This window comes from Macaca nemestrina, chromosome 6, assembly GCF_043159975.1.
Source record: "Macaca nemestrina isolate mMacNem1 chromosome 6, mMacNem.hap1, whole genome shotgun sequence".
In the NCBI taxonomy this organism is placed as follows: domain Eukaryota; kingdom Metazoa; phylum Chordata; class Mammalia; order Primates; family Cercopithecidae; genus Macaca; species Macaca nemestrina.
The window spans coordinates 72,219,146-72,233,567 of record NC_092130.1 but is presented as its reverse complement, the minus strand read 5'-3'; the positions used below and the strand labels follow the sequence as shown (position 1 = coordinate 72,233,567).

The 14,422-nt window shown below is 37.5% G+C and overlaps 1 protein-coding gene across 1 annotated transcript in view; it reads right to left on the bottom strand.

Moving 5' to 3' along the window:
- LOC105471091 (F-box and leucine rich repeat protein 17) overlaps positions 1–14,422 on the bottom strand; it is a 544,848-nt gene that overhangs the window by 362,923 nt on the left and 167,503 nt on the right. The window contains exon 5 of the mRNA XM_011723457.3: positions 2,694–2,801. Coding sequence (XP_011721759.1) covers positions 2,694–2,801 — 108 coding nt within the window. The remainder of the gene's footprint in view (positions 1–2,693; positions 2,802–14,422) is intronic.

The following is a 14,422-nucleotide window of genomic DNA, read 5'->3' as shown; positions in this document are numbered from 1 at the left end:
ATAGATTATTCAAGGTGCAAGAAACTCCAGATCTGAAGACAGATCATCTAATATAGGCACATTAATTTCAAAGACAGGAAACTAAGGTACAGAGATTTTATGCTCCTTGCCTCTCTTAGCAAACTTAGAAAGCCAGAGATTTAGTGACATCATGTGTTAGAGAGATTTTCTAAATCATGTAAAAACCTATTTAGGCTGATAACTCTCAATATTCTATATCTCACATCTTCTTGCTTATTTATTATGTACTATGATGAAAAGGAAAATACAACTTTTTAAGTGGTGTTTATATGATTGCAAACATTTTTGTGAATGTCTTAGTAGCTGGTATGAAAACACTGCCAGAACACAAATCTCATAAAATTAAAAGCATTAATTTTATTAAAAACTGAGTCTACCCTTGGTTTTCAAGAGATAAACCAATTAAAATAGCTTTGCAGAACCGATGCATGTATAAAATGTCCTCTTTTGCCTTTACTTGAATCCAGAAAACCAAGCAACATTCATTGCTTAGTTGTACACACCAGTTTTCTCATCAAAGAAAGGTTCTGTTGAAGAACAAAGATGTTCCTCAAAACTTTGTGGATTAACTCTAATATGAGTCCAATAGATTCTGATTGTTGATAGACCAAACCAGCAATCCTTGCCTATAATCTTCAGAAGAACCATCTCAGCAAATTGAGTTTTCCACTGCAGACATTTGCTATAGCTGTATTTTATCACAGAGAATAATTGTGATCTTTTAAGTACCAGTGTACCATAATTTTTGGCCATCTCAAAATATTCTGGGAAGCACTTACTGATCTAATAAGTCTTGTTTTGTCTTTAATGAGTACAATTTCAAGTGATCATAAAAAGCCCACATATGGCCATCACAACACTTGTTGTGCACAATCTGTTCAACCAAAGGCATTTTTACTCTACACCATAAACAGCATTAGATGTGACTAGAAAAACATTCATCTACCAAGTGTTCAGGCCAAGGTTATAGGAAATGAATTAAAAATTATGGTTACATATGATCTTGTATGGTCTTGGTTACACTAAGATGTTCTGATAGAGCAATAATTGAGAATAACAGGCCTATCCTCCCCTCTAGCTTTAGGCTCTGATCCTCACAATAAAATTAAAGTTAATCAGTCCTTTAAGACATAGTATAACCACAGGCTCTCTTTCAGATACACTAGACTAGAATAGTGATTTGATTTCTTAAAATCAAACTTTGTACTAATTTTCTAGCAATTTAGATACTATGGCATCTGTTTTTTGTTTGTTTTTTGTTTTTGAGATGGAGTTGCACTCTGTCGCCCAGGCTGGAGTGTAGTGGCGCAAACTCGGCTCACTGCAACCTCTGCCTCCCAGGTTTAAGTAATTCTCCCATCTCAACCTCCCAAGTAGCTGGAATTACAGCCACCATGCCACTATGCTCAGGTAATTTTTGTCTTTTAGGAGAGATGGAGTTTCATCACGTTGGCCAGGCTGATCTCGAACCTCTGCCGTCAAGCGATCCACCTGTCCCGGCCTCCCAAAGTGCTAGGATTACAGGGGTGATCCACTGCGCCTGGCCCACATCTGTTTTAATATTAATAGCTAACGTTTACTTAGCATTTACTGTGGTCTCTATTCTGAATCAAATACCTTATATATATTACCTTATTTAATACCCTAAAAAATAATTTTCCCACTTAGCTAACTGATAGACCCAATAATCCAACCTGAGGTTATAATGGCACCCAGGGTCCTATTCACTGTATGACCCTACCATAGTCCTAGGTAACTCATATACATTTACTCTTTTCCTAGGGAGTAAAGAAAGACATTATTTGCCATTAAACTGTAAGCTCAAAGTGATCCGAAGACATCAAACCGAAAGAGACCTGGGATCTTACCTAGTTTTATTCATCATTGTGTTGTCAATACAGCAACTTTCTAATAGTTGTGAAATGAAGGAAGGTTGAAGGAAAAGATTGCTCAGCTATAAGTTGGAAAAGGCAAGACTCACATTCATTTTCCTAAGTACTATAGGATAGAATTGAAATTCATATAGTAACAAATTTCAGATAACACACAGGTAAATTTTATAGTAGCCAGTTTTTCCATTACACAGATGTAAGAATTGGTTTCTAATTATTTTAAAGCTCTGGAAAGCAGTAGAGATGACACATCAGTGAGAGATTACTTAAGAACTGGCAGTTTGATCATTTCTAAAAATATGAAATTTCATATAATTGTTATATTAGTGAACTCTCTGAGCCACAATGTAAATTTTTGTCATATATTGACGTCTCTTTTCACCTTACATATTCAGCTTGATCATATGCACTGACCATATTCACTTTTTAAAGTCAAATACTCATAGGATCTAGTGATATATAAGCACTTAAAATTCAATCAAAATATCTTCTAAGCACAATACATTAACATTTAAATGATTCTGGTCACATATATTTCTTTGATATATATTTCATAGCCATTAGCAATGAAAAAGCAAAAAGCTTCTTGTTTAAATGAGTATTCCATTTCAGAAAGGGTAAGTTTGGTATTGCTTTCTTCAACTCATTCTAACTTTTATCAAACACTAGTAGACTTCCATAATGGTCTGACTATCCCTTATTCAAGTAAATTTAAAAATTTACAGCTCATCACCTGTATGATACTCAAAAATACCAAGGAAAAGCAGCCATAGTACCTACCTTGGTTAGGTGAATGACTCCTTTAGAAGTGACTGAACAACCCATGAAGCCTACATATTGAAGCTCAGGACAGTGTTCAGCAAATGCTTTCACCGACTGATCTGTCACCTAGGGAAAAGACATTGATGAAGTTATTCAAGGTGATAGTCCAGTGAACTCAAGGATTTGGCTCCTGAAAATCCCTCAGCCCCACCTTTCATCATTACTATTTCCTGCCCTGTTAGATTGTTTGAATCAGCATACAAACATGCTATAATATTCCTGTATTTTAAAAGTCATCTCTTGACCCTACATCCACTTCTCATCACCCCATGTTTTTATACTTCTTCAGAGATGTTGACACTGGCTACCTCCACTTCTTTACCTTCTCTCCTCCCTCTGTGTGTATACACACACACACACACACACACACACACACACACACACACACACATATTTGTTTGCTTGGCTTTTGGGTTTTTTGCTTTGTTTTGTTTTGTTTTGACAGAGACTCACGTGTTGCCCAGGATGGAGTGCAGTGGCACAATCTTGACTCACTGCAACCTCCGCCTCCCAGGTTCAACTGATTCTCCTGCCTCAGCCTCCCCAGTAGCTGGGACTACAGGCATGCATCACCACGTCCAGCTAGTTTTTGTTGTTGTTGTTGTTGTTGTTTTGTTTTTTTGTATTTTTAGTGGAGACAGCATTTCACCATGTTGGCCAGGCTGGTCTCAAACTCCTGACCTTAAGTGGTCCAGCCTCCTTGGCCTCCCAAAGTGCTGGAATTACAGGGGTAAGCGATCACACCCAACTAATATATATATTTTTTATTGACATTTAATTCACATACCATAAAATTCACCCTTTCAAAGAGTACAGTTCAGTATATTCGCAAGGTTATGCACCATTACCAATATCTAATTACAGAACATGTTCACCACCCCGCAAAGACCCCATGCCCATTAATGGTCATTCCCCTATTTCCCACTGCCTCCAAGCCTGGCAATCTGGATTTTCCTATTCTGAACACTTCATATAAAAAGAACTACACAATTTGTGACCATTTGTGACTGGCTTCTTTCACCAAGCATAATGTTTTCAAGGTTCATCCATGTCATAATATGTGTCAGAATTTCCTTACTTTTCAAGGCTGAAAAATATTCCATTGTATAGATATACTACATTTTTATGGGTTGAATTATGTCTCCTTAAGATTCATATTTTGAAATCTTAAACCTCAGTACCTCAGAATGTGATCTTATTTGGAAACAGGGCAGCTATAGTTGTAAATAGTTAAGTTAGAATGAAGTTGTACTGGAGTGGAGTGGGCTCCCAATTCAACATAACTGGTGGAGCAGACATGCACACACAGGGAGAATGCCATGTGATGACTAGAGTTATGCTGCACAAGCCAAGGCACACTTGATTGCCAAAAAGACTGCCAGAAGTTAGGCAAGAGGCCTGGAACAGATCCTTTCCCAGCACTTTAGAAGAAACATGGCCCTGCCAACACTTTGATCTTGGACTTCCAGGCTCTAGAACTGTGACACCATAAATTTCTATTGTTTAAGCCACTCAGTGTGTGGTACTTTGTTCTAACAGCCCCAGCAAGCTAATATACACATTTTCCACTCTCTTTTGATCTCACAGTAATCAAGTTTTTGTCCCTCTCATTCATTGTCACCATCCTATCAATTAAATGGTCAATCTGAATTATCCCAGCATTTTAGCAGCATCTGACACAACTGATGATTCTTCTGGAAACAATTCATTCATTTGCTTCTTGTATCAACTATCATGGCTTTCCTCCTTCCTTACTATTGGCTCTTGGTCACTTGGTTGAGCCTACCTCATCTCAGTCCTCAGCTCATTATTTTTCTTTTCCGTCTTACTTCATTCCCTAGGTGATCAGATCTAATTGCACGGCTCCTAAATAACTCTCCTAGTCCCTCTCTGTATCTCACCACACTTTGATTTTCTTCGTAACACTTATCACTACTGATCACATTACACACTTACTCACATATTGGTTTGTCAGTCTTCCCCTCTCAAAATAACTCTTCTCTCCCTCTCCCTTAGAATAACCAACCATTCTGATTTGCCTCGGACAGTCTCAGTCTTAGCACTGAAAAGTCTTATGACCCAGAAAACCACTTAGTTCCCCATTGGCACCTAGAATAATCCCTGGCACTTAGTAGAAAATATTGAAATAAATAAATGCATTTTCTCCTTCTTTTCATGTACTCCATCATACCTTTTACTTCTACTTTATTTTTAGACAAAGGGTATATTTGTATCATTTTAATATACTGATTTTTTAAATGTCATTGTACTAGTGGCTTTATTTTCTGATATAGTTCATGTGTCTTATGAAGTCTTTTTTTAAAGAAGTGGGAGGAGGCACATTTTTACACCAGTGACTCAGCTTTGATCTGTACCATGGTTAATTTTCTATATCAACTTGACTATGTCATGGGGTGCCCAAATATTTGGTTAAACATTCTGGGTATTCCTGTGAGAGAGTTTCTGAATGATATTAACAGCTGAATCAGTAGACTGAGTGAAGCAGATTGCCTTCTTCAATGGAGAGAAACTTCATCTAGTCTGTCAAAGGCCTGAACAGAACAAAAAGTCAGTGTAAGGGAGAACTGGTGCTCTCTCTGCCTGACTATCTTCCAAGCAGGAGATCAGTCTTCTCCTGCCTTTGATTCAGACATGCACTGGAACTTTCACCATTGGCTCTCCCAGTTCTCAGGTCTTCAAACTTGGACTGAAATTTACACCATCAGTTTTTGTACTTCTCAGGCCTTCAGACTTGGACTGAGACTATATACCACTGGCTCTCCTGGGACTCTAGACTGCCAAATGGAGATCTTGGAACTTCTCAGTCTCTATAATCATGTAAGCCAATTCCTTACAACAATGTCTAGAAAGATATATAGACAGACATACAGACAATCTCCTACTGGTTCTGTTTCTGTGGAGAATCATGACTAATAACTTGAATATTACAATCCCAAGTTTTATTATATGAAAAACTTAGAGCTGAAAGGAGTGGGGCCCAAGGAACTGTATTTTCAACAAGCCCCCAAGTGACTCTTAAGCATGTGAAAACTTGAGGCCCCAGTGCTTCAAAGAAGTTAACACTGACAGTGTTTTGTATTTCTAAGTAGCCCTGCTCTAAATGAATGGCAGAATAAAATTCCTCTTTTATCTCTCCCACCTCCAAAAAATTTCCATTTATAAAATTAGCTTCCTGTAATTGTGCTTAAATTTTATTCATGGTTTCCCAAAGATGCAGCTTATAAAAGAAAGTACAAATATTCTCCATCATATGCTTAATTTCAGACTCACTTTCTTCACAGTCAAGAGGAAATTGATAAATTTAACATCTTTGTTAGTTTTTCAAACAATAGCAACTTACATCTCTTTGGCATTAGCTTTTAGTATGGGTGACTCTTTTTGTATCTTCCTTATCTATGCTGAACAGATATTGGAAAAAAGAGGTATGTGAGTAGCATTAATGCTAAAACAATCATAAGAACATTTTCCTAAAATAATGAAACCAACAGCATCTATGGTACATGTGATAAAAGACTAATTCTCCCCTCAAAAGTAAAGTATGCTTAAGCATATTAAGACTAAGGGTGCCATTGATAAATTAAAAATAGGCTTTCCTGACACTTAGTATTCAAAAGGCATTATGTTAACAAAGAATTTTTAAGGCACTCAAATTGCTGGAAGCTTCAATGAAACTCAATCACTATTAAAAACAAAAAGGGTAACAGAGGTTAAGTACATGGTCAGTTGGTTAAACATCCTGCTCAATTTCAGTCTAACATTCAGTTTTTCCTATATCCATCTTCGAGGAGAGGAGAGGAACTCGGATGAGGATTAAGGACACTAGAAAACTCAGGTCCAAGAGGCCAGAGCATTCAGAGAGAAAAAGTGGGGTTTAAAAATGTGCTTCTTGGGTCTTTCTCTTTCAGCTCAAGCAATCAGAATAAGACAGCTCAGAGGAGCCTCTAACATCAACAGACCCCTGGAAAGCAAGACAAGAGTGTGTCAAGAGGATACAGAAACACTCTTATTAGGCTTGGGTATGTTTTAGGAGACTAACACAAGGGCCTTGAAGATTTGGGTGGCATCCAGCTCCACTCCCCAAGGATAGAAGATCAGTTAGGGACTTGTCGCAGAAGGTCTGGCAGAAACAGACTATAGACTACAGGAAGCAGGTACTGGTGGGTGTCAGCTTCTCTGGGACCCTGGAGCCTCACTGCCTAGCTTCAAATCCCAACTGGACCAGTTACTAGCTATATGATTTTGAACAAGTCATTTCTCCTCTCTATACACTTTGTTCATTCTATAATAGGGAGAAAATTTTAGTACCTACCTCACAAGGTAAAATGTAAGGGTAAAATAAGATAATGCATGTGAAATATTTTGAACAATGCATGGCACATTGTAATTGTTCAATAGATTTTAGCTATTATCATAATCACTCCAGGTTTCCCTTTCTTCTGTATTCCAATTCTTAGCCAGGACTAAAGGGTTGAAATGTGTAAGAGAATATTCAAAAAGATCATATTTAAAGCATTCTAGTTTCTTGTCCTGGTTATCACAAGAGATCCTGATCATAATTTGGGGGTTTTCAGTTATAACCTAAACTATGGGATGGCTGTAAGGGAGACATAGGTCAAAGTCTGTTACTGACTCCCTATGGTAGAAAGAATCCCATTTTGTCAAGGCTCTTAACTGAGTTTCACATAAGTATCACCAAAGATTTCTAATTTAATTTGTTGGGTACAACTCTGCATCAATTTTATTTTAAAAGCTCCCCAGGAGATTCTAATGAACAAATTCTAATGCCTTCCATTCAAAGTGTGGTTCTCATATCAGCAGCATTGACATCACTTTGGAGCTTGTTAAAAACGCAAAATCTGTAGATTGCTTTTAGCAGTATCATCATTTTCACAATATTAATTCTACTCATCTATGAGCATGGGATGTGCTTGCATTTAGTTCCCATTAAAATACCACCATCACTCTTCACAAAACTAGAAAAAATAATCCTAAAATTCACATGCAACCAAAAAAAGAGCACACATAGCCAAAGCAAGACTAAGCAAAAAACAAAAACAAAAACAAAAAACAAATCCGGGGGCATCACATCATAAGTTCAAACTATACTGTAAGACCACAGTCACCAAAACAGCATGGTACTGGTATAAAAATAGGCACATAGACCAATGGAACAGAATAGAGAACCCAGAAATAAACTCAAACACTTACAGCCAACTTATCTTAGACAAAGCCAACAAAAACATAAAGTGAGAAAAGGACACCCTGTTCAATAAATGGTGCTGGGATAATTGGCAAGCCACCTGTAGGAGAATGAAACTGGATCCTCATCTCTCACCTTATACAAAAATCAACTCAAGATGGATCAAGGATTTAAACCTAAGACCTGAAACTATAAAAATTCTAGAAGATAACATCAGAAAGACCTTTACACTGGCTTAGGCAAAGACTTCATGACCAAGAACCCAAAAGCAAACGCAACAAAAACAAAGATAAATAGGTGGGGCTTAATTAAACTAAAGAGTTTCTGCACAGCAAAAGGAAGAGTCAGCAGAATAAACAGACAACCCAAACAGTGGGAGAAAATCTTCACAATCTATGCATCTGACAAAGGACTAATATCCAGAATCTAGAGGCAACTCAAACAAATCAACAAGAAAAAAACAAACAATTCCATCAAAAAGTGGGCTAAGGTCATGAATAGAAGATTCTCAAAAGAAGATATTCAAATGGCCAATAAATATATGAAAAAAATGTTTAACATCACTAATGATCAGGGAAATGTAAATCAAAACCACAATGCGATACCACCTTAGCCCTTCAAGAATGGCCATAATAAAAAAATCAAAAAGTAATAGATGTTGGTGTGGATGTGGTTAAAAGGGAACACTTCTACGCTGCTAGTAGGAATGTAAACTAGTAAAACCACTATGGAAAACAGTGTGGAGATTCCTTTAAAAGCAGAATTATCATTTGATCCAGCAATCCCACTACTTGGTATCTACCCAGAGGAAAAGAAGTCATTATATGAAAAAGATACTTGCACACGCATGTTTATGGCAACACAATTCACAATTGCAAAAATATGAAACCAGCCCAAATGCCTATCAATCAACAAGGGGATAAAGACATTGTGGTATATACACACAACAGAATATTACTCAGCCATAAAAATGAATGAATTAATGGTATTCACAGCAACCTGGATGGGACTGGAGATTATTATTCTAAGTGAAGTAACTAAGGAATGGAAAACCAAACATCATATGTTCTCACTCATAAGTGGGAGCTAAGCTATGAGGATGTAAAGGCATAAGAATGATACAATGGACTTTGGGGACTCAGAGGAAAGGGTAGGAGCTGGGTAAGGGATAAAATACTACAAATTGGGTTCAGTGTATACTGCTCAGGTGATGGGTGCACCACGATCTCACAAATCATCACTAAAGAACCCACTCATATAACTAAATACCACCCGTTCCCCAGAAACCTAAGGCAATAATTTAAAATAATAATAATATAAAAAAAGCTAAATCTAAAGGCATAAGAACTTTACAGTGGACTTTGGGGACTTTGGGGGAAGGGTGGGAGGGGGCGAAGGATAAAAGATTACAAATAGGGTGCAGTGTATACTGCTCAGGTGATAGGTGCACCAAAATCTCACAAATCGCTGTTAAAGAACTTACAAATGTACCAAATACCACCTGTACCTCAATAACTTAACACAAATTTTTTTTTTTAAAAAAAGCAAAATAGTAGGCGCTGACACAGACCTATTGAATCTTAATCAGCGTTTTAGCAAAATCCTAGGGCGATTCTTATACACCTTAAAGTTTGAGAAATACTGTTCAAGTACCAGAACCATGCTATTTTGGTTACTGTAGCCTTGTAGTATGGTTTGAAGTCAGGTAGCGTGATGCCTCCAGTTTTGTTCTTTTGGCTTAGGATTATCTTGGCAATGCAGGCTCTTTTTTGGTTCCATATGAACTTTAAAGTAGTTTTTTCCAAATCTGTGAAGAAAGTCATGGGTAGCTTAATGGGGATGGCATTGAATCTATAAATTACCTTGGGCAGTATGGCCATTTTCACGATATTGATTCTTCCTATCCATGAGCATGGAATATTCTTCCATTTGTTTGTGTCCTGTTATTTCCTTGAACAGTGGTTTTTAGATCTCCTTGAACAGGTCCTTCACATCCCTTGTAAGTTGGATTCCTAGGTATTTTATTCTCTTTGAAGCAATTGTGAATGGGAGTTCACTGATATTGGCTCTCTGTTTGTCTGTTATTGGTGTATAAGAATGCTTGTGATTTTTGCACATTGACTTTGTATCCTGAGACTTTGCTGAAGTTGCTTATCAGCTGAAGGATATTTTGGACTGAGATAATGGGGTTTTCTAAATATACAATCATGTCATCTGCAAAGAGGGACAATTTGACTTCCTCTTTTCCTAACTGAATACCATTTATTTCCTTCTCCTGCCTGACTGCCCTGGACACAACTTCCAACACTATGTTGAATAGGAGTGGTGAGAGAGGGCATCCCTGTCTTGTGCCAGTTTTCAAAGGGAATGCTTCCAGTTTTTGCCCCTTCAGTATAATATTGGCTGTGGGTTTGTCATAAATAGGTCTCACTATTTTGAGATACGTTCCATCAGTACCGAATTTATTGCGAGTTTTTAGCATGAAGGGCTGCTGAATTTTGTCAAGGCCTTTTCTGCATCTATTGAGATAATCATGTGGTTTTGTCTTTGGTTCTGTTGATATGCTGGATTACGTTTATTCCTTCAGAAATAATACTGCACCTCTCCAGCCATCTGATCTTTGACAAACCTGAGAAAAACAAGAAATGGGGAAAGGATTCCCTATTTAATAAATGGTGCTGGAAAAATTGGCTAGCCATATGTAGAAAGCTGAAACTGGATCCCTTCCTTACATCTTATACAAAAATTAATTCAAGATGGATTAGAGACGTAAATGTTAGACCTACAACCATAAAAACCCTAGAAGAAAACCTAGGCAATACCATTCAGGACATAGGCATGGGCAAGGACTTCATGTCTAAAACACCAAAAGCAATGGCAACAAAAGCAAAATTGACAAATGGGATCTAATTAAACTAAAGAACTTCTGCACAGCAAAAGAAACTACCATCAGAGTGAATAGGCAACCTACACAATGGGAGAAAATTTTTGCAATCTACTCATCTGACAAAGAGCTAATATCCAGAACCTACAAAGAACTCAAACAAATTTACAAGAAAAAAACAACCCCATCAAAAAGTGGGTGAAGGATGTTTACAGACACTTCTCAAAAGAAGACATTTATGCAGCCAACAGACACATGAAAAAATGCTCATCACTCACCATCAGAGAAATGCAAATCAAAACCACAATGAGATACCATCTCACACCAGTTAGAATGGCGATCATTAAAAAGTCAGGAAACAACAGGTGCTGGAGAGGATGTGGAGAAATAGGAACACTTTTACACTGTTGGTGGGACTGTAAACTAGTTCAACCATTGTGGAAGACAGTGTGGCGATTCCTCAAGGATCTAGAACTAGAAATACCATTTGATTCAGCCATCCCATGACTGGGTACGTACCCAAAGGATTATAAATCATGCTGCTATAAAGACACATGCACACGTGTGTTTACTGTGGCACTATTCACAACAGCAAAGACTTGGAACCAACCCAAATGTCCATCAATGACAGACTAGATTAAGAAACTATGGCACATATACACCATGGAATACTATGTAGCCATAAAAAATGGTAAGTTCATGTCCTTTGTAGGGCCATGGATGCAGCTGGAAACCATCATTCTCAGCAAACTATCGCAAGAACAGACAACCAAACACTGCATGTTCTCACTCATAAGTGGGAATTGATCAATGAGAACACTTGGACACAGGAAGGAGAACATCACACACCGGGGCCTGTCGTGGGGTGGGGTGGGGGAGGGATAGCATTAGGAGATATACCTAATGTAAATGACGAGTTAATGGGTGCAGCACACCAACATGGCACAAGTATGCATATGTAACAAACCTGCACGTTGTGCACATGTACCCTAGAACTTAAAGTATAATAATAATACAAAAAATACTATTCAAGTGATAAAGAACTATATCATCTTCTTGGGGTGAGATGAAGCAAAAACTACATGGCTGTGTCATAATCCAAGCACTATGCATAATTTTTTAAACAGCTTTACTAAGGTACAATTTATATACCATAAAATCCATCCATTTTGAGTATAATTCATCAATTTTTAATAAGTTTATACAGTTATATAATCATCACCACAATCCAGTTTTGAACACTTTCATCACACCAACCCGAAAAATTCCCTCCATATTCTATGCTCATATACAGTTAATCACAGCTCTCACCCACAGGCAACTACTGATCTGCTTCCTATCTGTATACTTTTACCTTTTCTGGAAACTTCATATAAATAGAATCGTGTCATAAGTAGTCTCTTGTCTCTAGCTTCTTTCACTAATGTAATGTTTTTGAGGTTTATCCATGTTAGTCCATGTATCAGTAGTTGTGGAAGTGGCACCACTCACCATTAGTGATGATGAGGCACCACCGTAGTGATCCACTAGCAAAATTTGTGCTTTCTGTTCCCATGACCTTACATTCTGCTGGCCTAGAGATCTTAGTTCCAGAGGGAATGCTGCCACCAGGAGACACAACAACGATTCCATTAAACAGAAAGTTAAAATTGCCATCTGTTCACTTTGGGCTCCTCCTACCTTCAAGTCAACAGGCTAAGAAAGGAGTTACAGTGTTGGCTGGGGTGACTGACAGGACTCTCAAGATGAAATCAGTTTACTACTCCATAAAGGAGATAGGAACACAGGAGATCCATACAGGATACAGGAATGCATGGAATACAGGAGATCCATTAGGGCTTCTCTTAGTATTACCATGCCCTGTGATTAAGGTCAACGGGAAACTACAACAGTCCAATCCAGGTAGAACTACAAATGGTCCAGACTCCACAGCGATGAAGGTTTGGTTCACTCTACCAGGAAAAAAAACTACAGCGTGCTGAGGTACTTGTTGGAGGCAAAGGGAATACAGAATAGGTAGTAGAAGAAGGTAGTCATCAATACCAGCTGCGACCACGTGACCAGCGACAGAAACAAGGGCTGTAACTGTCATGAGTATTTCCTCCTTCTTTTGTTAAAAAAATGTTTGTGAATGTATACACTTGTACTAAGAAAATATCTTCATTTAATTTCCTTTTCCTTCATCATGTGACATAAGATTTATTGACTTCACATCAGCATTTAAGTATTGTTAACTTTATGTAATAGTATTTGGGTTGGGGACTGTTGCATTTCCGGTTGTACAAAGGGTAGTTGCATTACGTTAGACGTAATTATGACCTTATTATTGTCTTTATTTGAAGATTATGTATGATCTCAGGAGACGTGTATGGGTTCAAGTTGGCAAGGGGTGGAATTGTGATGATTAATACTGAGTGTCAACTTGATTGAATTGATGGATACAAAGTTTTGATGGTGTGTTTGGGAGGGTGCTGGCAAAGGAGATTAACATTTGAGTCAGTGGGCTGGGGAAGGCAGACCCACCCTTACTCTGATGGGCACCATCTAATCAGCAGCCAGTGAATATAAAGCAGGCAGAAAAACGTGAAGAGGCAAAACAGGCCTACCGTCCCAGAGTACATCTTTCTCCCATACTGGATGCTACCTACCCTCAAACATCGGACCCCAAGTTCTTCAGTTTTGAGACTCAGACTGGCTCTCCTTGCTCCTCAGCTTGCAGACAGCCTATTGTGGGACCTTGTGATTGTGTAAGTTAATACTTAATAAACTCCTATATATATATATAAAATTATAAAATATATTTTAATTAATATATTTTAATATATATTTATACTTTTATTATAAATATAAAATTAATAATATATATATACTATTAGTTCTGTCCCTCTAGGGATCGCTGACTAATACAGCAGTTTATTCATTTTATTACTGAGTAGAATTCCACTGTATGGATACACTATATCTTGTGTATCTATTCACCAGTTGATAAATATTTGAACTGTTTCCAGTTTAGGGCTTTGACAAATAATGCTGCTGTGATCATTCACACATAAGTATTGTATGGATATATATTTTCATTTCTCTTGAGTAAATATCTAGGAGTAGAACTGGTGAGTCACACAAATGTATGTTTAATTTTTCACCCATTTTAAAAATTGGGTCATTTGTCTTATTAAGTTGCAGGAGTTCTTTATATATTCTGAATAAACACCCTTATCAGATATTATGTTTCACAATTGTTTTCTTGCACTCTATGCCTTGTCTTTAATTTTCTTAATGGTGTTCTTAGCTCTGACATTTAGGTCTATGATGTTTTCAGAGTTCATCTTTGTTTATGGTATGAAATAAAGGTAAATGTTCGTCTTTTGCCTATGTATATCCAATTTTGCCAGCACCATTTGTTGAAAAGACAATACACTATAGAGGAATTTTAAAGCTCCTGCCTGGAACACCTTGAAGAATCATACATACTCACAGGCTATGGGAAAACCAGGCCATAGGTGAGAATTAGTACGCAGACAGAAATGTGACTCAGGATTTGGAAAGAAGCATCAGAAAATTAGGGAAGAATGAGACCAGCTT